This window comes from Panthera uncia, assembly GCF_023721935.1.
Source record: "Panthera uncia isolate 11264 chromosome C1 unlocalized genomic scaffold, Puncia_PCG_1.0 HiC_scaffold_3, whole genome shotgun sequence".
Lineage (NCBI taxonomy): Eukaryota > Metazoa > Chordata > Mammalia > Carnivora > Felidae > Panthera > Panthera uncia.
In genome coordinates, this window is record NW_026057584.1 from 1,051,886 (window position 1) to 1,074,182 (window position 22,297).

Sequence of the window (22,297 nt, forward strand, 5' to 3'; positions counted from 1 at the left end):
GGAGATGGAGAGCAGGTGCGTGAGGGAAGTAGCCCCAGAGCCATGCGGGGCCTTGTGCCCTAGGGGCGGCCCCTGCTGAGCGGACACCAGCTCCCTGCTCCTCTGTATCACTCTGGGGGACTGAATTGTTTTCGGGCCTCTTCCATTCAGAGAGAGTAAACTCTCAAGAACTAGGCCCAGTTCACGTTCTAAAAGCTCACATGCAAGTTTAAAAAAATGCTAGAACAAAAGCCAGTGATGCTGTAAGATTTTAGGTTTATAAATAGACTTGGAATTCACTTTTGTCACGACCTCGGGAAAGCGTTCTAGTGCCGGGTTGAGTTTGTACTGTTAAAGGGCTTTCACTTGTGGACTTCGGAAAGGCGTAAAGTTTTTTAGTCTTTCTGCTTTTGTGTATACACATGTGTTTTTGTCTCCTCTGACTGGACAAGTGCCCATCGGATGTGTGGAGTTTGTAGAACTGGTTAGCAACTGACCAGACTATTTCATTAACTTATTTTCTTGAACATTTTCCAAATTAAAGCAATTTTGTAGTAAACAGTTATCCTGACTTGGACTGTCTGAATTCTTCCACAACGCCAGTGTGGGAAGCGTTTCCTTTCCTTATTTTTATGTCTGTGCACACCCACTTGCTGCAGCTGGAGAGGGGCTCGGGCTCAGCCTCTGTCAGTTTGGGGGTGCCTCCCCCGGGTGAGCCGGGAGCCCTGCAGCTTGCTCAGTCTAAGGAGGCCGGGTGGGCACTGATGCTCAAGCACTTCTTTCTCCCCTCCCCCCCCCCCCAGCACTGCAGCCCACCTGGGCCCTGCTGTCCACCCACACGCCCTGCCAGCACTCCCCCAGACAGCCTGCGTCCAGCCCAGGCCCCACCTCGGCCGGGCGTCCAGCCTGTCTTACTTCCCATCCGGTTCACATGCCAGGGTGTCTCTCACACACTCCGATGGCTCCGACCCATCCCCCTCCGGAGCGGAATCCAGATGCTCACGGAGCTCGTGAAAAGCAGCCTTTCTTTTTTATCTGTGTTGGAGGGGAGGGAGTGGTTGGGAGTAAGGGGGAACTCTTTCATTCTTCTCTTTGCTAAGATGGCGAGAAGAAAACGAAAAACCCCGAGGCCCCCCCACCCTTCTTCCAGCACGTCACCCCTTTCTGCAGGTTGACGGTTCCTCTGCCTTGTCCTCCGGAAGATGCTCAGGGGTCACACAGCTCTGGTGAAGCCCTGGGCTCACTAGGGAGCACTCAACTGTCTTCCAGCATCTAGGGACACCCAGAGAGCAGTGGTTCCTTCTCAACTGTGGGGATATGGGATATTGCTATCCCCCTTCCTTTACAAAGTGCTGCCTGAGTCCCTGCTGTCACCAGAGACTGACAGGGGGCGGGGGACACGCCCTCCTCCATCAGGGACCACAAAGGCCTGGTTTTTAGGTGTGTATTTTTTTTTTTTTAAGTGTGTAATAAAAAGTGATGTTTACTCTTCTGAGTTTGAATGAGTTTCTAGATAACTCTTTTCCAGAGTGAAAAAAAACCCCACGTTTTTGCTTGTAGTAGACATGATACTTACAACACGTAAGAGGTTACAGAATGTTCTTTTCAGACCCGGGTGCAATGGACTAAGAGGGTAAAGTCCTAGCTCTCCCAGGACTGTTACTTCTGAGGAAAAATAAAACTCATCCTTCTGGATGGCAGTAGGAGGTCTGACGTTTTGAGAGCGTTCTTTGCAGAGAGAGGCTGAGGCTGAGACTGAGGCTGGCAGATCTTTTCTGTCTGTGTTCCCGGTGCGATTCCAGAGAGCAGCATTTTCAGAGGACTGAAGATGCTGTTGGCTTCCTAGAGCGAGGCCTGCATCTCGGCCACGACTTTCTCTCTCCAGCCGGATTACCTGTGGGGGCTCTTGACTGATTCCCTCTAGGGAGTGGCGGCAGCGCACGGGGATTTTCTTAGGCTTTGGGTGTAAAAGCATTACTTTATCCTGAGAGGCCGACACTTGGATAGTTTTGCAAGAAAACTGGAGTAAAAAAAAAAAAAAAAAAACAAAGCAAAACAAGAAAAACAACCAATGCCTTGGTTCTACACAGATTACAACCTTCTCTTTGACAACGTTCTTCGTCACATGACCTGTGGCGGCGCCCAGCCCAGTGCCGGGCACGGAGCAGGTGCTCCAAGCCCTTCTCAGTCCAGAAGCCAGTGCTAGATAAAAAAAGAGGAAGCTCGTACAAACGAAGGTTCGGGGCTCGGGAGGGCGGAGGATGCCCTGAAAGACACCGGGGCTCCGTGTCCGCACGACCGGGCGTCCCCGCTGGAGGAGGGCAGGCCGGGTGACTGGGAACCTTCGCGGCGGAACGCGCCTCTCGCGCGCCCGCGCTTGCCAGGGGAGGGCGGAAGGGAGGGCTCGCGAGGGCGGAAGCGCGGACCCGTGAGGGCCGGTTTCCGGCGCCAGGGTCGCTGCCGCCTCCGCGCTATGGCGGCGCTCGGCAGGCAGGTGAGGTGGCGCCCGGTGCCGGGGATCCGCGCGGTGGCAGACGAGCCGCCGCCGGCTGGAGCCTTACTCGGGGGCCGGTGCCCCGCGTGAGCCGCGGCGCGCTGTCGCGCGGGGTGGGATCCGGGGCCGAACCCGGCGGAGGGGAGGGCGGGCGGCCGGGCGGCGACCGCAGTGGACGCCTGCGAGCGCTGCGGGTCGGGGTGGGGAGGGTGTTGAGTGCGCGGGCGGCGACTGCGGGATCTGCCTCGCGTGGGCGCGCGCCGCCGAGCCGTTCGAGGCGGGCGGGAGTTGTGTGTGTGCACCTTGGCCGTCAGGCTGATTCTGTGGAACAGGATTGTTTCTGCGGAGTGGACTTAGGTCGATGAATCTGCACACTAGCGTGAGGTCCACATCTTTGAGGTGTGGACGCCAACTCAGACCCCCAGGGGTGGCACGGAAGTTGTTTTCAACTATTGTATTTAGGACACAGCAGCTGCAGAAGGGTTTCTGGGAGATTCCCTTATCTCACTGGTAAGACAGGCTTCATGTTTTTCTCTCCTGGGTAGTTTTAGGGCCAGGAAGAAAAAGAGAGACCACTTGCATCTGCGTAAACAAACATTGTTACAAACTTGCTTATCCCCCATTTGTTCTTCCCACAGACGCTGCCTCCTCAAGTTAGGCCCTAATTTTACCGTATAGAGAGCTACCCCTTCTGTGAGCGGCTCCATGCCTATGAATAAACTTTGGTTTTTAGCTTCCCGTTCGTCTGTTTTCAGTTAAATTTGCACCCCCCCCCCAAGCACTGAACCTTAGGGGTAGAGCCAAAGTACCCCACGCACAGACACCCTTTCTAGTTCTGTTCCTCCCTGCCCCCTCAGTTACAGTGACAAAAGCCGACAAAAGCCGGAAGACACTTGCTTGGCTCTCTGACCTCTGTGCCCTTGCAGTACTCTGCTCTCTGTATGTGAACTTCCTTCTCTGCAGGCTTTTTTAGGTTCGGATACGATTCTGCAGATTGCTTACAAAGGCTGCTGTGCTTATGTGGGACCAAGGCACTAGGTAACCTGGCTCGGGAGCCCCGTGATGTCTGTTACATTGGGGTAGGGAGGAATTTATTCCCTATTGGTACTCTGTCTCGTAGGTCTTTGACTGGCACCGCCTGATCCCCCTCACCTGGGCGCATGTTGCTAGGCAGACTCCTCTCGGAGAACAGAAAAGGACGTCTGTATCTTTGTTGTGTCCACTGACCACAGCCTCCAATGGAGGGGGCCTCCAGAAGGTATCCTGCGTGGAACCCAAAAAGTATGTGCGGGAACCAGAGTGCAGGACACATCTCACCCCGGACCCCCTTGAGAAGCAGAGGACTCCTGTGGCTGGAGGGTTCTTAGAGCGAGAGAACGTCATCAGTGCCCTCCTGGACATGGGTTTCAGTGACATCCACGTTAATGAATTGCTCAGTATGTGGCCAAGTGTGCCCCCCCAACAGTTGCTGGACATCATTTCAGAATTAATACTCTTGGGTTTGAACCCAGAGTCTCTGTATGTGGCCCTAAAGAAAAGCCCTGAACTGCTGAAGCTGCCTATAATGCAGATGAGGAAACGCTCCAGTTACCTGCGGAAGCTTGGGCTTGGAGAAGGTACAGGAAGTGCTGATTTCGTGGACGACGCCGAGGACTCGGGCTTGGGGGACGAGTAGCCCAGGTGGGATGGACTAGGGGGGCTTCTGGGGAACGTCCTTGAGAATAACACGTGATTTGGTTCGGAGGTGAGAAAGAGGAGTGACCTCTGGATGGCACTGCCGGAGGGAAGGGGGGACAGGCCAGGACTCTTGTCTGGTGTGCTCACTGTGGGGCCCCTGGCATCTAGAGCACGTACTACATGCTCATGCCCAGCAGATAGATGTCAGTGTGTGATACTGATACATGTGTGTATACGGCATTTTTGATGCTTAACGTGAAGCGGTCTTAGTGCTTTGTGTCTGTATGACGTAGAGCCAAAGGCTTACAGAGTCCCTGGTAAAGACGTGCATTCCAACAAGGTGTCTTGATTTGCTGTGGAAGACGAGATCTTCCCAAACTCCTAGGAAACTGAGGAGTGTCTGTCCCTCCACCACGTCCCCCACCCCCTCCCTTGTCCCCAACAGGATTCACACCTCAAGGATTCTAGAATTCCTTTCTCTCTTTTTTTTTTTTTGTTTATTTATTTTAGAGAGAGTGAGAAAGAGAGCGCAAGCAGGGGAGGTGCGGAGAAAGAGGAAGACACAGAATCTGAAGCAGGCTCCAGGCTCCCAACTGTCAGCACAGAGCCTGACACAGGGCTCGAAGTCACAGACCTCGAGACCATGACCTGAACTGAGGTTGGACACTTAACTGACTGAGCCACCCAGGTGCCCCAAGGATTCTAGAATTTCCTTGGATCTCTTTATGGGCCTTTAGGAGAAGGGGGTTAGGGGTCCATGAGCGTCTCCAAGGATCTTTATCTACTTTGACCAGCGGAGGGCCACTGTTCTTTTTTTTCATTTTTGACCGTTACTGGTAATATATTGTTGAGGGCGACAGAAGGTTTAGGGATCTACTATTTCAGAGGATCTCTACGGACCTCCTCTAGAAGATAAGGAAGGAGGTAGTCTTCTCTGTTTCTCTTACTGGATTACCTGTTGTGGTATAATCTAAAAGGCTAAACTTAACACTTTGTATGTTATGATTATAAATTACAAAGCTCAGAGGTGCCTGGATGGTTCAGTCGGTTAAGTGTTCACCTTTAGCTCAGGTCATGACCTCGTGGTTTATGAGTTCGAACCCCACGTCAGGCTCTGTGCTGACAGCTTGGAGCCTGCTTGAGATTCTCTCTCTCTCTCTCTCTCTCTCTCTCTCTCTCTCTCCCTCTCTCTCTCCCTCTCTGCCCCTCCCTCCTTTTTCTCTTTCTCTCTCTCAAAATAAATAAACTTTAAATATTAAAAAAAAGATTTTCTTCCTCTCTATCTGCCCCTCCCCACTCCTCCCCCGTCAAAGAAAAGAAAAAAAAGACCATATGCCCCAGTTTGCGTAGGGTAATCTCAGTTACCAGTTACCCTAATACATTTGTTAATAGGGCCTCTTTCACTCAGAATTGCCCTAATTTGGATATAATATATGGTCATTTCACTAACTAGGACATCAGTGTTCATGGCTACACATCATGAGTATTCTTACTATGACATTAATTATTATCATGGAAGTCCTTTTCATTGAGTTTAGGCTCCCAGATCTTAGGAACGTTGCTTGTCAGTGCTTCTATTTTATTATGGAAGGAAACATCAATCCAAAGCCCCAGTGTGGGGGATACTACTGTCTCATATTACTGTCTGATCTTTCCGTAAGTCCCCTTTTGGAGAGAGATTGTGCATGAGCAGGGGAGGGGCAGAGGGAGAGAACCTGAAGCAGGCTCCACGCTCAGCACAGAGCCCGACGTGGGGCTGTATCTCATAGGCTCATGACCTGAGCCAAAATCAAGAGTCAGACACTCAGCCAAATGAGCCACCCAGGCGCACTAACCCCCCACTCCCCCACCGTGAAGTTCTTTAGAGGAAGGGGGCAAGAGGAGGAAGCCGAGAATGTGAGGTTAGCGGCTTTCAGCCGGGAGGCCAGCAAGAGGCCCCCTCTTTCTATCAGGGAGGGAAGGTTGGTGAGTCTCAGAAGTGAGAGAGAGTCGGTGAGGAGATGTGTTGTTCTGGTGCTCCTGGGCAGGCAGCGGACGCTGTCACTCGTGGAGGAGAGCACCCTGGTCCGTGTTTTAAATGCTGGCTTGGGTGTAGCGAGCCCTTGGTTTTCTGGACTATCCTGAAATTATGCACTTGCCCTTTTTTATGTTCTGCAGGGAAACTCAAGACGGTGCTTCTCTGCTGCCCTGAAATCTTCACCATGCACCAGAGGGACATCGACAGCATTGTCGGAGTTCTCAAGGAGAAATGTCTTTTCACGGTACAGCAGGTGACCAAGATTTTGCACAGGTGCCCGTATGTTCTTCAGGAGGACCCCGGTGAACTGGAGTACAAGTTCCAGGTGAGGGTGCCTGGTCGGGGGTTCGGGAAGGGACAGCCAGTGCTTCAGCTGTAGGGAGGGGCCACTCCACCGAGGGAGGCCTCAGGCGCCCTGAGGATGAGTGGATGAGGTGAGGGCTTAGATCCTCTTTGCAGGAGCCAGAGAGAATCGGCCTCTGGTCTTTCACCCCTTTACGTAGGACCTGTTCTGCAGTTTTTCTGCCATTGATAGGGGGTCACCCAGTCTCACTCCTGGGGGCCAGACGGGGCCTCTGCTTGAAATAGCTAATTTCAAAAGAGCTGAAAATCTTCCTTTCTTTAGAACCTATTCTGCATGTTGATTTTAGAAGTGTAATTGTGACAGTTGTCCCAACTTTTGGGTACCAATTATGACAACTTAGGTCAAATTGTTAGATGTTTTCTGAATTTTTTGCCTGTTCTTTCCATACTCACGGTTTTTTCCCTGAGAAAAACAGAACTGAATTTATCTCCCTTGCCCCTTTACTTTCTGCTAAATTTTTCTCAACATGAATTTGAAAATGTTTTGAAAACTCAGCCGTCACACAATTGCCGGGCGTCAGGGAGTCCTGCCACTGTTAGTTGGGTGGCTCTTTGTGAGTGCGTTTGGACAGCTTGAGGCGATTATGGACCGTAGAAGGGCCGGTTGTAGGTCCCTGTGCCTGGGCCTCCTAACTGTGTCTGTGTCTCCAGTATGCCTATTTCAGGATGGGGGTTAAGCACGCGGACGTGGTGAGGACTGACTTGCTGCAGTATTCCATCACCAAGATCAAGCAGAGACATGTGTTCCTCGAGCGCCTAGGACGGTACCAAACCCCTGATAAGAAGGGCCAGACCCAGGTCCCCAATCCTTTACTCAAGGACATCCTCAGAGTGTCAGAAGCTGAGTTTCTGGCCAGGACAGCCTGTTCTTCTGCTGAGGAGTTTGAAGTTTTTAAGAAGCTCTTGGCTCGGGAGGAGGAAGAGAAGTCCGAGAGCCCCATGCCTGACAATAAAAGCTTAAGTCTGGACGAGGAAGAGGAGGAGGAGAAAGAGGAAGAGGAGGAGGAGTGATGGAAGGACAGGAGTGAAGAGCGCATAGATATCCAAGAATGTTTTAATTTTCTCAGAGCTCTTGAGAGCTTCACTTGGGTCTTCTCAGGTTATTTTTCCTTCTAAAACTGGTCTTCTAGCGAAAACATTGTTATAAATCACCTGAGAAGCAGGTCAGACTAAGAAGGAGCTGCATTAGTTTGATCTGTCGTCGGATCTCTGTGGGGAGGGCCCTGTTCCATCCTGAATGAGAGTTACTCTGAGCTGTTAAACTCAGGGGGACTGAGTATCTCAACATCCGGTTTTGTTTTTTTCTCTGTTACATACGTGGGTGATGATTCCATGATTGTGGGGAATGGGGTTCCTCCCTCTGGTTCGAGTCATTATATACTTCCTTCTAGTGATAAAGATACAATTATGAGCAGGCAGGGAGGCTTTTGTACACCACAGCACTTTATTCTATGAAAACAAGTAGCCGGTTTCCCACAGAAACACTCGTGTTTTCCATCCACACATATTGCTTCCTAACTGCATTCAGCATCCGGCAGCGTAAAGGGAGTTGTTAGTGATGTGTGTTTTCATCTCGCACAGCTTCTTGATGCCAGTGGAGGGTTGGGGGGCTGCTCTCTATGTCTGTGAGGCCTAGGCCCTGGCTCTGACCTCTCAGGAAAGTTGGCTTCCCTGCGAGCGAGCTCACGGCCGGTGGGCCACATCCAGGCCTGAAGGCTCTGGCGGCCACAGGAATGTGGCGTGGAGTGCGCCAGAACACGAAGGGGCTGGGGCGGTCTGATCTGTCCTCTCCCTATCGCCCGTTTCACACAGGTGGCTCCTGAGACCAGAGGAGAAGAGGAGTCACACGGGGTCTTTGGCGGGGCGGGACCTGGTCTCCTTCAGGAGGCCCCACGACAGCATGGCGCTGGGAGTCCCCTCGGGGAACCCGGTGGGCCTCAGGGGTGATTTAAAGAGCGGAATGTGATAGAAGTCATCTCTGAGGTAGAGGCCCGGCCCTGATGGTCTGGGCTCCGCGAGGGAGGGCTGGTGCACCTCAGAACGTCCTGGTGTCCCTCCCTTCGGGGGAGCCGGCACGGGGTTGGTGACGCAGAAGACGTTTTTGGTGATGCAGCCAAAATCCAGGTCTTGGCAGCATTTTAACAACCATGTGAAAGTTCTGGTGCTCGGCCTTATTTTTCCAGCAGAGACTGTGCAGGGATCCTGTGGGGCAGCGCTTCCCGCCTGTGGCGATCTCGACCCCAGGGAACGTCTGGCAACATCTGAGAACATCTGAAAAAGGCCTCGGTTGTTAGGACCGAGGGAGGGTGCCGTTGGGATCTAGTGGAGGCGAGCGCCGCCGTTCAACATCCTGCCACGCCCGTGACGGCCTCACTGCAGAACCATCCAGCTGGGGTGTCAGTGGGGCCGTGGCCAAGGAGCTGCTCTAAAGCCTGGTCCGGTGGATTGTAAGCAGGCTTATGTTTGTTACGTTTCTTGTATTTAAGAGAAAAGTCAGTAGCTGCGTGATTGCGTTCCGTTCCCCCATGCACTGGAATGTTCTTGTAGTCTGAGCTCTGTTTGCTGTGGGGACTCAGCACCAAGGTACTTCTGTTTCCTCCGGGCTCACGTGTGAGCGTGACCACACAGAGCCATGTTCGGCGGAAGGAAAGTAGCTCAGTGAGTCCCTGTGTGGTGTCGGAGGCCAGTGTCGTGGCAGTAGCTGGCCGGCAGGAGAGTCCCTGCCAAGGCAGGTGCTAGAGGTGGCTGGCCCTGGGTTTGCCGGAGGGAGAGCAGCAGGATGGGTGAGGGATTGCTTCTGTGGCAGCCCACATGCGGCGGGGGAAGGAAGGTTTTGTCTTCCCTGGGTTCTCGGCCGTGGGCAAGGTTATGTGAAAACGAGAGCATTTCACTCTGCTGGCGTTTTCACGTTTCTGTTTTGTGGCGTCCGAGTGACCAGTACTCTCCCTCAGATGGGCTCTTGTGTCCAGTCGGGGGACTAAGTAGAATTACAAATTTCTATGACTGGAATGGCTAACCTGGCAATTCATGATTGCTCCTTGCATTTTGATGCAGAAATAAATTTCTACGCACCTGATAGTTTTCTGATTTGCATTATTACTAATTTCTTCAGGTGGAGTTTGAGTGTATGTTTGAGGAAGACGCTACAGTTTTGTGAAAAGAACTGTGTGAAAAAAGCAGTGTCTCATTAAGAATGTTTCCAGGATGAATTGTGATTCCTTTAGCATCAGGAGATGTTTTTACTAGATTTACTAGATTTGTAAAACATCACGATGAGTTAATCATACGACGGCACCAAGCTCAGGATTCAGTAGATTGTTTCTTGTAGAAACAAACGTTTCTGAGTTAAAAACTGAAACACGCTAGTGTTCGCCTCACGGCTGAGGGGCTTGAGGTCATTAGCATCGCAGTAGAAAGTTTCATCTACTTTTCCAGTGATATCACTTGATCTCGCCACTTGCTGGTGATGCTGTAGCTTTCCGTAGGGACACAGCGACAGGTCCCAGGGACACAGCAGAAGTCAGCAGTACGCGTGTCTGTACGTGGTCTCCTCTCACTCCCCTAGTGCCGGAGCCCGCAGTGAGCTCCCCCGTCTTCTCCAGGCGGGCCTGGGTCACTGGGGACGCTCTTGAAATGACCGTCTTTCCTTTCTGAAAAGGACAAATCGCATAATACACAGACATATGCACACAAAATTTTAATGAAAACAAAAAGCCTAAAATATACTCTAACTCTTCAAAAAAGTGTTTTTAGAAAAGACAGGAAGGAGCCCTCTCTGTGCTGGAATGCTGACTTGGGGCAGTGTCCGTGGGAGGCGCCCAGGGGCTCGAGTTCAGGTTGGGTCGGCTCCTAAAATGTATGCGACTCGAGGTGGGTTGGCTTGCTTGGTTTGGGCCTCCGCAGGGAGAAGACTGCTGGTAGAAGACTCTGGAAGGCATATGTGGCGAGGCTGCGCGGCCCCCTGCTTGCAGAGGCGGAAGTGTGTGAACAGCCGCGAGCCGACCGCCTACAGCAGTGTCGCTCAAGGCACGGGCTGAGCATCTCCGGCACGGTCGGGTCTCCGTGGCACCGGGCCCGAGAGGAGGAAGGAGCCCCTGCTGTGCGCCGTGGGTACCCCCTCTGCTTCCCGAGTTGGGGGGCTCGCACGGGGCTTCCGTGCAGCTCCGGGGTCTTTGCTGCCGAGGTGCGTCATCGGGGCGTGGCTTTCTCTGCGCGAGGCTGAGGCCTGGGTGACCTGATCGAGCGGGGCTTAGCCAAGTGGGTAGATGAGGTCTTACTGGATCACAGCCACACCCGTCCGGTCACACGTCTGTGGCAGCGCTGCTGTGAACGCGGAGCTGAGTCGTTGCCGCGGAGACCGTCTGGTCCACGGAGCCAGAAATAGTCACTGTTTGGGAAAGGGTTGGAGGCTGGAAGTGTGTAAACCCCATCTTCGTATTTATTGTACTTTCTCTTTCCAATCTGCTGGACCGGGTGCCGGGTCGCGCCTGCAGCAGACGAGCGGGGGCGATGGTGGAGGAGGGTCCGGCGGGCGCCCAGCCCTCGGCTTCCCTCGCCGTGGCGCCTCATCGCGGCCCCTTCCCGGTACCGCCGGCTCTGCCTGGGGGGCTTGAGAGCGGCTCGTCCTCAGCGTGACTGTGAGGTCTCCGGGGGAGAACTGCCCCCCCCCTCCCCCCCCCGACCTCGGAGTCCCAGAGCCGGTGTCTGGATGTCGCAGGAGCGTTCCTGGCTGGCTGCCTCGCTTATCCAGGCCGATGCCTGGGCTGTCCCCGTAGGAAACGGCAGCCGGGCTTACAGCACGGGCTGCTAGAAGCGTCGCGGAGCCTGGAGGTGACTCAGCCCAGAGGGCGTCCCTGGCGTGGCCTTGGCCGTCTGTCTCGTAGAGGCGGGGGAGGGAAGCTGCAGAGGGGACGGGCGCTAGCCAGGACCTGATGTCTCAGGCGCCCGTCTCAGTCCACTTTTAGCCCCGTCTTTCTGGGCTCTGGAAGCTCGCGAGGTTGAAGGAGTGTAACAAGGACGTCCTGAATCCTTTGAAGGAGAAAGAGAACGGGGCGTGAGGAGAGTGATACCCATACCTCTTTAAAACGCAGCTTCCTGTTCCCTTGGCGGTGCTCGGTCCCCGCCCCCAGGTGGCCCCGTGTTCCTGTCGCATCAGAGCCTCGCTGAGCTCTCCAACACGCAGCAGGGGGAGGGCAGGTGTGCCGAGGAGCTCTGGCTGCGCGACCCCGCGGTAGGGGCGTTCGGGCGGCTCCCTTCCGTTAGGCGATGCCCTTGGATCTTGGCTCTGAAGACACAGGCTGTCCCTTGTTGCTCTGGATTGAAATGAACTGCTCTCGGTGGTGTTTTCTCCATTGTTTGAAGAATGGGTGTCCTGGAAGCTAGTATTTGATGATCTGGGAGTTAATTGAGGGTTTCTGATTTGTTCTTATACTAATGGACTTGTTGAGTTTTAGAGAAAGGTATTATTCTTTCAGGTGACTTATTGTGATACAAAGGTTTCAGACCCAAGCTATACTTGCGGGTTCTTGTCCTGGTAGCAAATTGCTCGCGAGCCGTGGGGCGTGTGTTGCATTGTGTGTCTGTGGGGTATGAAATGGGAGGGGAATGATGCCTTTGAGTAGACGAGCTGAACGCAGAGGCTTTTTGAGCAGTCGGCCCGGGGACGGCTGCCAAGGCCGCGCTGTGCAGACCCCGGCCTCGGCTTTCCCCCCTGGGCTGGGGTGAACACGCTTCCTGTGGTGGCGCCTCCCCTGCGAGGCTCTTTTGCTTCTGCTTGTCTGGAAAGGCTCTGAGAAACTTTCCTCCTTCATCTCCTCGGTCCATAAGACGGTATAGCCTGTGCTGAAGCTGCCTGTTCCCTGAGGTGCCTCACTTTCCTCTCAACACCAGGAGGATGGACTCGGGAGGCTCATTTATGGAGCAGGAGGAGTGAGCTGCCCTGGGTGGGGGTGGGGGTGGGGGGGCTGTGCCACCTTATTCCCGGTGACGCTCAGCGTGGGACTGATTCTGGGCTGTAGACGGGTCCTCGTGGTTCAACCCAATATGTCCCTGACTGTTAGGAAGACTTGGACAGAGTTTATGGGTGGCGAGTAAGCCGGGTGGCGTGGAGTTTCCAGGGGAGTTTGGGAAATGCCAGATCAAACAAGAATAGGGCTAGAGAGTTTCTTTCATTCCAGGATTCCGAATGCTCAGGATTTCTGCGTCCATTGGGAATTGCCCAGTGAGGGAGTCGTCAGGACTTCCCCAAAGTTACGTGATCAAGGTCCCTCACCCCATTTTTTCTTTCAACGTATCGCCATTCACGGAGTCTGGGAGCCCTCCCTTGAACCCCTGCGCCCCTGGGTCTGCGTCTCCCCAGGCCCCTCCGACCACCCTCCCTTCCCAGCTCCCCCCCTGCCACCACCCCTCCCGGCAGCCCCCGTCAGTCCTGCCCCCTGCTGCTGCTGCTGCTGCTGCTGCTGGGGGGCTGGGAGGGGTTTCTCCATTTGCTGGAGGTGGAGTGAGACTCGTGCTCACCCCCAGGTGCATCTTACCAGGTTTATGTCTATTCGGAGGCCTTGGGTATTTGTTTTTTCTCTCCCGTTGTAGCCCCCTCAGAGAGTTCTGAACCCCCTGGTCTGGGGGTTTGTAATAGGGTACAGCTGGGCCCCAAGGAGATGGCAGCCCTCCCGGAGCCGGCCTGCCGCGCCAGCCCCTCCGACCTCCCAGCGGCTCCACCAGCCACCCAGCCGTGGTGGGAGACATACCTGTACCTAAGATTTCTTCAGTGTCGGACTGTTGTTACTTTGTTTCCTGAAATAGGAAAAGGCGGTTTAACAGAAAAGAAACTGTGTACCCGGAGCCCAGGCTGCCTGCTGGGGTCCCTTCTTTGGCTCAGGTATATTCCATTTTGGGGAACACCGCTAGCGAGGCGCTGATGCGGAGACTAGCATTTTAGTGTCTGTGCACCCACTTGACCGACTGTGAGTCACGGGGAGGAGAAGGAGAGTGGAAGGGACAGGTACGTGTTTGGCCAAGCAGGTGTCGAATTGCACACCGCGGTCTTTCCCTGGCAGTCAGTAATGCAAAAGCTAAGGTGTGTGGTTACTGGTTGGTCTATCGGAGCGACTGGGGTGAGGACTCTTCTGTTTGGAAAGCGTATAATGTACTCGGGCAGTACATTATGTGATAACTCCTGTGAGTCCCTTGGGCCCTTTGGGGAAAGAACCTGGCTGTGAGTAAATAAAAAGTAGAGATTTACTATATTTGCAGTTACATATGTGCACCTGTCATTGATGTCCCCTGCTTCCCAATTCACAGGTGCTGTGTGAACCACATGTACTGTGTGAATATGCATAACCAGAGACCCTCTAAGCACCCACCGTGTGACCCCCAGCACCCACTGTGTGGTCTCCCCCGCACCCACCATGCCTGGCTTGACCAGTCTGTGCGTGTTCAGGTGCACACGTACGTGCACAGTTTCTAAGTGGAGTGTCCGTACGGGGCTGGACATTTGGACAAACACATGAGACAGCCTGGCTCAGCCCACAGGGCTGTGGCACCCCACAGGGCTCAGCCCCCAGGGCCGCCTTTGCCCCGTTACCCTGTGAGCTATACGCAGAACACCGTGTGGGCCTCCTCCCTGAGATGGCACCTGTTCGGGGTTTTCTTGACGCTCGTGCTTTCACAGCTCTCTTTGAAGCAGATGTCCTGGTGCACCTTGTAGACTCTCTTATACCTGTGTCACAAGAAAGTTCTGTGAAGCCAGAAACTAGAGCAGGATGTTGCCCAGCTGCCTCACCTAGGCTTCACGGGCCCACAGTGACTGACCGTGCACGTGTTCGAGGGACAGGTCATTATTTTCTAAATAAAACTTTATGTCACGTGGATGTAATAAAGTGTCCAACATAAAAGTCATATAATTAAAAAAAGATTGACTGCCCTGAGGCATAATTTACATAAGATACACCCATTTTAAATGTGCATTTTGAGAAATGTGGGCAAAATAATGATATTAAGACGTGAGAGGAGAAATTTCAAGCACGTGTTTTGCTGAAGCCTTGATACAGTACGACTTTTCTGTCTTAGGGGAAGTTCTTGGAGAAGTTTGAGAGCCTTGAAGATGCAGGTGCTTGCCACGGACAGTGTAGACTCCAGCCCTGCCTCCCATTTATTAACTAGTCTACTTGGAGTGTGTGTCTGGAACTTAGGCCTCAGTTTTGTGTGAAACAGGAATTATTCGTGTTACCTCTCACAGATTTGTAGACAGTAATGAACAGGAAAGTGTTTGTTGTTAAAGCTCTCAAATGTCAGAGCTGTTGGAAAGGGAGATCCAGGGAATTTGATGGGCAGACCTCCAACTCATGTTCAGTCTAGGAGAGCCCTTGGGACTTAAAGCCTTTGGTTAAGTCTTACACTTGTGGCCACCAGGGAGTAACAAGATCTGGAGTTAACCCCCTGGAGAACATGGACAAAATGTAAGCAGCAGTTTTCAGATGTTAGAAAACATACAGTACAAGACTGTGATCCTTGAGACAAGGGACACGTGAAATGAGCCCTGTAATCCCTGAATTCAGTCTGGAGGCATGTTTTGGACTGCACTGCAGGGTGGCGGGGGGAGGGGTGGTGCACTGCAGGGTGGTGGCGGGGGGGGGGGGGGGGAGGCGCACGGGAGCCAAGCAGTGGTCACACTGAGTTGAGGGAACAGAGGTGAGAATTGAGGAGGTAGAGGCAGCTGTGGTCTATGGGGCAGAGCACTGGGGAGGAGGGAGCTATGTAGAGGACGAGCTGAAGCCTGGAGAAGGGTCCCTTTGAAAATTAAGCTGTGCACACGTGTGGTAGAGTCCCCTGAGGCTGGGCAGGGGGAACTACCGAGAAGCTGAACAACTGAGCTAGAGCAATCTTCTATCCATAAGATAGAAGCTCCAGAAAGACCATGGTTTAGAAGGAGGGAAAATGAAGACAAATCACCCTAAAACAGCCTTCAAAAAGATCAAACTAAAATCAGCTGCCTTGTAGAACATAACTAAAGGTTCTTGGAAATACACACAAAAAAAACTTAGCACTCAGTAACATAAAGTTCACAATGTCCAGCATCCAACAAAAAATTACAAGACATTCAAAGACTCATACAAAGTATCAAGAAAATGTGACCCGTGAACAGCAAATAATTGAATAGAAAGACACTCAGACGGGAGCGCAATGGCAGGAAGACCAGACAAGGACCATGAAACGTGTCACAGATTTGCTCCCATATGTTCTGTGATCCGAAGGAAAACAGAAGCAGTGAGGGTGGAGAGGAAAGATGTGCGAAAAGACTAGATTGGATTTCCAGAGATGACGAAGTGAAGATTTTGCTGAGTGAGTGGGATTGATGGCAGGTGAGACCGTGCAGAAGGAAAGATCATGGAGCTCAAAGGCACAGCCGTGGAATTGATCTACAGTGAAGTAGAAGAGAGGCTGGAAATGATGAAAAGCACCTTGGGGAGCTGAAGGGACTATGTCAGTCTAGCACCTGCATGATTGGAGTCACGGGACAGGAGAGAAATGGAGGGACGGTAAGAATACCTGAAGAATAAGGGCCCGAACCCCAGAGATACAAGAAGCCCAACAAACTCCCGAGAGCAAACCATGTACACGAGCACGTCCAAATGCAGCACACTCAGGTTTCCCAGAGACGGTAGAAGAGACATAAAAGCAGCCATGGCGGGTCGGGGGGGGGGGGTCACGTCACACTGGGGGAGAAGAGTGAGTGCAGCCTGGGGCGCCTGGGTGGCTCAGTCTGGTAAATGTCCGACTTCGGCTCAGGTCACGATCTCCTGGTTTGTGAGTTCGAGCCCCGTGTTGGGCTCTGTGCAGACAGCCCAGAGCCTGGAGCTGCTTCAGATTCTGTCTCTGTCTCTCTGTCTCTCTGTCTCTCTCTCTCTGTCTGCCCTCTCCCACTTGAGTTCTGTCTCTCTGTCTCAAAAATAAATCAGCATTAAAAAAAAAAAATGAGTGCAGTCTTCCTGAGACCACGCAAGTCACAGTACAAGGAGGGGCCGCTCTAAAGCGCCAAAAGGAAAAACACAACTGTCAGCCAGGAATTCTATATTCGGCAAATACATCCTTCAAAAATGAAGGCGAAATAACCCTTTCCAGACCAAAGCAGAGAGAGTTCACCGCCAGCAGGCCTGCACTGTAAGAAGGGCCACAGGAAGTTGTTCAGGCAAATGGTGCCTGAGGGCGTCTTGGGTCTGTAGGAAGGAATACCAGGCGCTGGGGATGAGCATGGGAGGGAGCACAAAAGACTTGACTCTCAACGGTTTTTCAAAAGGCAACTGTCCTTTGAGAGCCGGCACACCATACTGTATGGTTCCGACTGGAAGTAAAACGTCCGGCTACGGTCGTTGACAGCCCGAGGGGAAGTGAGCCTGCGGTAGCGGGAGCCTTCCATTATCCTGAGCTTGTGTGGCAGCGGTTAAAGGTATGTTGGGCTGAGCTGAAAATGCATATTGTGAGTCCCATAGGCGTAGTCACCACAGAACATTCGACCAAGCAAGTATTATCAGTAAACCAACCGCAGTGGTAAAACAGAATCCTAGGAAGTAATTGGTCCGAACGTAGGCAGGAAAAGAGAGAAAAAGGAACAGCGATCAGATGGGACAGATAGAAGACGCACAGCAATACGGTGGATTTACACCCAGTCACGCCGGTCATCACGGCAACATGTAGCTGGTGTAAACACCCCAGTAAAAACCAGAGGCGTCAGACTGGATGTAAAGCAAGACCCCCACCTGCTGAACACAAGAAAGTCACTTCCGGACACGTGGTTAGGGTGAGAGGATGGAGAGCTGTTGACGGGTGGGTGGGCCTAGCAGGCACCAGTGTCTCTGGCTCAGTTGGGAGACGGGGGACGCTGCAGGTTAGGGCTGCCGTTCCACAGAACCAAACTCAGATGGTCTGTGCACATGGAGCCACGCGCGCCAGTGCAGCTCAGCACGCCTGTGTGCTCCTGCCGTGTGCGAGGCCTGGCTTCCGGTCCACGTTCAGAGCAAACCTACCTGGCCTTCCCGCATCCCATCCAGAGTGATCTTTAGACACGTAACCAAACAGGTCACTCCTCTGCTCGGCATCCTCGGTAGCTCCCGTTTCAGAACACGTGCCAGCGTCCTTCCAAGGGCCTCCAGAACCCTGCTGGGTTCCTGCTGGCCCACCTGACCACCACTTCCCCTGGCTCCCCTCCAGCCCCACTGGCCTCCTTGCCGGTGCTCAGACAGGCAGACGTGTTCCTGGTTTAGGGCCTCGGCGACTGATACTTTGACTTTCTGGAATGTTCTCCCCTCAGGTATCCCTCACCCCCTCCGTGTCTGTTCAGTGTCGTGTTTCCACGAGGCTTCCCGTGACACCCTGTGTGATGCTACAGCTGGCCCCTCCCCGTCCCCCAACCCTGGCTCTCCTGGCCCCACCTGTTCATCTTTTCCCCAGCCCTACATAACATGCTCCTGCTGCTGGTGTCCTGTCTCATCGAAAGTGGAAGGATGGCGAGGGCAGGACTTTGGCCACTTCTGCTCACGGGCATGTGCCGAGTCTGTTTGTTAACCAAATACATTGTAAGTATGACCCAAAGGGCCACAGGGTGTTAGCAAGAAAGGTCCTGTGAGATGAGCCGGGCCAGCTCTCCCTCTGCAACCCATTTTACAGATGGGGAAGCCAAGGCGTAAACTTCATGACCTAATGGCAGGATGGAGACGTGCGTTCTCCTGTGCGGTTGCTTATCTTTCCTGGGGGCTCGGAGGCAGAGAGGAGGGGACGTCATTTCCTGACACCGATGTACATGTTGCCTTGCCGTCCAGTGAGGGGGTGGGGTGATGCCACTCAAGGGTGTGGGAGAGGAAGGTCCGAGGGGTCAGGAGCCAGGGGACCAGGGTTCCCTGCACAGACTCGACAAGCTATTCAGCCGTCTGCTTCAGCTTCCTGATGTGTTACATGGAGGGAATGGGTGCAAGCCCCTGTGTGACCTCGACCCCCAGAGCTCCTCGGGGCTTCTAAGGGTGGGCGAGCTGGGCTTTGTGAAAGCACTTCTGGAAGCCGGGAACTTTCCACAAATGTGGTGAGAGCAGGAAAGAAACTTACACGTGGTGGCAGGCTCCTCCTTCCCAGACGGGCACGGCCTTGGTCTCGGAGAAGAGCCTAGTGCAGGGCTGCGGCACCTTGGTGCAGGCTGCCGGCACAGAGGGAGGGAGAGGGCCGAGGCTTGGCCCTGAGGTCGCACCCCTCCCACAAGTGCGGGGTTGCCCTGGCCCCTGGCAGCCCCAGGCTGTCGGCTCTGCCCGGCCACGGGGGTGAGCAGCTGCTGTGGAGACTTCGTCCGCCCCCCCCCCCCCCCCCCCCCCCCCCCCCCCCCCCCCCCCCCCCCCCCCCCGCCTTCAGTCCCAGATTCTTCTCAGTGGGGGAGGCCTGTGGCTCTTCTCCCTCCTGCTGCCATGTCTGGCCCCTGCTCCCACCTCTGGCTCTGGGGATGCTCCATGTCCCTTGCTTTCTGACTGTCCTCAGCCTCCCCTGTTCTCTGGGCAGCACCCCTCACCCTGGTGCTTCGGAACAAACTGCGCCTCAATATCCCTACCTGGGCACCGGGGTCTGGGGCACCAAAGCTGGGCCCCCATCCTGGCACCTGGAGGTCGGAGGTCCTTGTGGCAAGCCCACCCTGGGCCCAGGGTTCCCATCACAGTTGGCTGTGACAGGTGATTTGAGGCCTGGGTCCCCACAGGAGGGAGCAGCCCCCGACTTACCCAGCTCACAGCGTCTGCCTTTGAACCCTGGGCTGCAGTCACAGCTGTGGGTGTCCACACCTGGCACGCAGGTGCCTCCGTTCTGACAGGGGTTTTCTGAACAGTTCCCAGGAGTGTCTGCGAACAAGCCATGAGCAGTTAGTTGCCGGGACCCCAGAGGAAGGGCTGCCAACATTGCCCCGTGGCTGCCTCCTGCTGTCCGCAGCGCTCCTGGGCCCTGGGGGTGGTCCGCTTTCAAGCGGTCCCAGAGCAGAGGTGGGAAGGTTGGCCTCAGTGTGCTTGTCCCTGACCCTGCACCTCCAGGGAGGGGGATGACTCTGGGGCCCGCAGTACAGAGACACTCCAGCCCCGCTCCGGCCTGCGGTCCCCGCCGCTGCCACCCTGCACTTGGAGCCCCCTCCTTGTCCTCCGGTGCCTGTCCCCAAGTCCCCAGCCAGCCCTCTGCAGGCCTCCATGGCGGTGTCTTCCCCAGCCTCCTCACCGCGCTGCTGGCGGCTGGAGGCAGAGGGTGGTCCGTGCTGCTGCCCGGAAGGGCCAGGCCCGGCTTTTTCCCTTAGACCTGTCCTTTGTTTTCTTTTTCTTTAGCTTTGTCAAGATACCTGCTGTTTTCCTTTTTAACTTAAAAAATCGAGGAACACGAAAGAGTGAGAACTGTGCACAACCACCACTTCCAGTAGCAGAAGGCCCGTCCCCTCTGCATCTCCTCCCACGCCCCCTTCTCAAGACCTCCTCGCGGCTGGGTGCTGACCGCAGGCCTCACACCTCCCTTGGGCCCTCCTGGCCCTTGGGGGCTCTGTGCTGGCTGGTTCTCATTCCTCACTGTATCTACTCCACTTTTCCTCCTTCCTCCCCTGACTCTGCTCTGGGACTTGTCTTCTTGCCTTTCCTGGTGTGCTAAAGGTGAGTCGTCAGCTTTTACAAGAAAGTTTTATTGTTGAAAACTTAGAAATCTATAAAATGTCGAGTATGAAGAGCCCCATGAGCCATCGCTCAGCTTCAGGGATCTTTGGTATCTTGCCAATCTCATTTAATCTATTTCCATTTCTCACTGAAGAATTTTGAAGCAGTTCACAGAAACCATTTCACCTATAAATATAGCAGGTGTCTGATACGTACAGATTTTTATAAATTTTTATGTAAGCACAACGCTATTTCTGCGAAATCAGCAGTAGCTCCTTAGTACTGTAAGAAATCACAGTCCTTGTTCAGGTTTTCCCTGATCATCTTAAAAATGTCATTTCCAGCTGGTCTGATCTAATTAGGAGTCCTAAGGACACACTGCCTTAGTTTGATGTATCCCTCTTTTAATGTGTAACTTTTCGTCTTTCCCCCATCTGCATTTATTAAAGAAACCAGGTCATTTGTCCTGTAGAATCTCCCTCCTGGACTTTTTGCTTTCTTGTGGCACGAACTCATCTCCGATCCCCACATTTCCTGTAAGCTGATCATCAGAGAGAGGGCTTGATAGGGTTCGGTTTCAAGTGGTCTTTGCAGGACTGCTTCCCCCTTCCCCCTTCGCTACTCCAGGAGGCATGTGATGTCTCTGTCTCCAGTTTTAGCGATGTGGGGATTGCTCACTGCTTCAGCATCAGCAGCCTGATTAATCCAGGAGAAAGTTCTGATAGGCTCTGCACCTGACGGCTTGAGTGTCAGGAGATCTCGAGTCCCAGTTCCGTGATCTCACTAGGGCCGCATCTAACCCCAACTGTAACTCTTCTGCGTTCCTTGGCTGGAAGGCCTCCTGTGAGGACCTGCTTTCCCTTGCCCACTATCTGGTCACCCTGAACTACAGTCCACATAGGCCAGGCCAGACAGAGGCTTCATTCCTGCCCTTTATTTGTACACTTGCAGAGTAAGCATTGGTCCCCAGCCAGCTCTAAAAGGGACCAGCACATGGTGCTTGCTCTCAGTGCCATCGTCAACTCAGAGATGCTTCTGTATTTGATGGGACTCAGTCTGCAGCTGCCATGAGTCTTCGGTTATCCAGATGCCCCGGTTATCCGTCCTCTGCCTGTGGGAGCCTTTCAGGTCTGTTCTTGTGCTCAGGAGATAAAACCCCAGTTGTCTTTGAAAGCTTGCTTGTTTTACAAGTATGTCCTGGGTATATTTTGTCCATATTCTGCTTCAGTCTTGGAATCAGCCGCTTCTCCAAAGACCCCTGGTTCCTTTAATTGGAGGGTGGCGTCTAGAACCCACGGTCTGGGCGGCCAAGGTGCTCACTGCTCCTGGGGTGTCAGTGCTTCCGGCCTTTTCAGTGGACGGAACTAGGAACTTAGATTTAAAAATAAAAGTAAACAAATTGTGAGTTCATATCAATATTTAGTTAAGAAGGGAGACACAGGGATTTTACTTCTTTGATTTTATATTGTCTCTCTCTACACTGAAAATCTTGGTGGCATTAACATAATTATTTTCGTTATCCCACGGTGTACATGTAACAATTCTAAATAGTACCACTGTTTCTACTAACATTGAGACCATTGAGTACAGCCTTAAATTTCTCTCAATTCTTCTCGTAATAAGAGTTCTTCTTATTAAATATATCCTTCTAGGAATGAATAGTCAGAAGGCTGTTTTTAAAATCACTTGAAATGATACTTTTTTCCTGTCTGGTTATGCCATCAACAGGGTAAATAGGTTTATTTATTTCTGTTTGTTTTCAGTTTTTAGGTGTTGCTTTTTCTGTGTGTCATTTGGAAAAAAAACACTTTCTTCGTTCTAAAATAAAAACTATAAAGATACATTCAGGGAAGTCTAGCATCCACCACCATCCCTTTACTTCCTTGTTCTAATTTCCTTCCTCATACAACCATTTTTGTTAGTTTTATTTCTTTTTAAGTATAAGAAAATAGGTGTATTCGTATATCCCTTCCCCACTTTTCTACACAAAAGAGATACTGAAAACACTGGTCTGCACGTTACGTTTTAATAATAGCTTTATTGAGATATAGTTTAAATGCCATACGGTTCACCCATTTTAAGTGTGTAGTTTATTAGTTTTTAGCATATTCAGAGATA

The 22,297-nt window shown here is 52.9% G+C and overlaps 3 protein-coding genes across 4 annotated transcripts in view; 2 read left to right on the top strand and 1 right to left on the bottom strand.

Annotated features, from left to right (window-relative positions):
* Window positions 1-538, top strand: part of PASK (PAS domain containing serine/threonine kinase) — a 40,683-nt gene extending 40,145 nt beyond the window's left edge. For both annotated transcript variants that reach the window (XM_049614525.1, XM_049614524.1), the window contains exon 20: window positions 16-538. In XM_049614525.1, coding sequence (XP_049470482.1) covers window positions 16-79 — 64 coding nt within the window. In that variant the 3' untranslated portion in view covers window positions 80-538. The remainder of the gene's footprint in view (window positions 1-15) is intronic.
* Window positions 539-2,404: 1,866 nt separating this feature from the next.
* MTERF4 (mitochondrial transcription termination factor 4) lies at window positions 2,405-9,606 on the top strand. Its single transcript, XM_049614529.1, has 4 exons — window positions 2,405-2,473; window positions 3,594-4,089; window positions 6,308-6,492; window positions 7,182-9,606. The coding sequence occupies exons 1-4, from the start codon at window positions 2,453-2,455 to the stop codon at window positions 7,539-7,541; spliced, it is 1,062 nt and encodes a 353-aa protein (XP_049470486.1). The 5' UTR covers window positions 2,405-2,452; the 3' UTR covers window positions 7,542-9,606.
* Window positions 9,607-10,212: 606 nt separating this feature from the next.
* SNED1 (sushi, nidogen and EGF like domains 1) overlaps window positions 10,213-22,297 on the bottom strand; it is an 87,007-nt gene continuing 74,922 nt past the window's right edge. Inside the window, exons 28-32 of the mRNA XM_049614449.1 lie at window positions 19,280-19,396; window positions 18,624-18,711; window positions 14,164-14,247; window positions 13,277-13,322; window positions 10,213-11,558 (exon numbers count right to left, since the gene is read on the bottom strand). Of these exons, the coding sequence (XP_049470406.1) occupies window positions 13,283-13,322; window positions 14,164-14,247; window positions 18,624-18,711; window positions 19,280-19,396 (329 nt within the window). The 3' untranslated portion in view covers window positions 10,213-11,558; window positions 13,277-13,282. The remainder of the gene's footprint in view (window positions 11,559-13,276; window positions 13,323-14,163; window positions 14,248-18,623; window positions 18,712-19,279; window positions 19,397-22,297) is intronic.

Excerpts from the sequence above, each read along its gene's own strand:
- MTERF4 (XM_049614529.1), top strand. The coding sequence starts at position 2,453 with ATGGCGGCGCTCGGCAGGCAG. Across the intron at positions 4,090-6,307 it reads GAAGCTTGGGCTTGGAGAAG|GGAAACTCAAGACGGTGCTT; the intron begins GTACAGGAAGTG and ends TATGTTCTGCAG. Across the intron at positions 6,493-7,181 it reads AACTGGAGTACAAGTTCCAG|TATGCCTATTTCAGGATGGG; the intron begins GTGAGGGTGCCT and ends CTGTGTCTCCAG.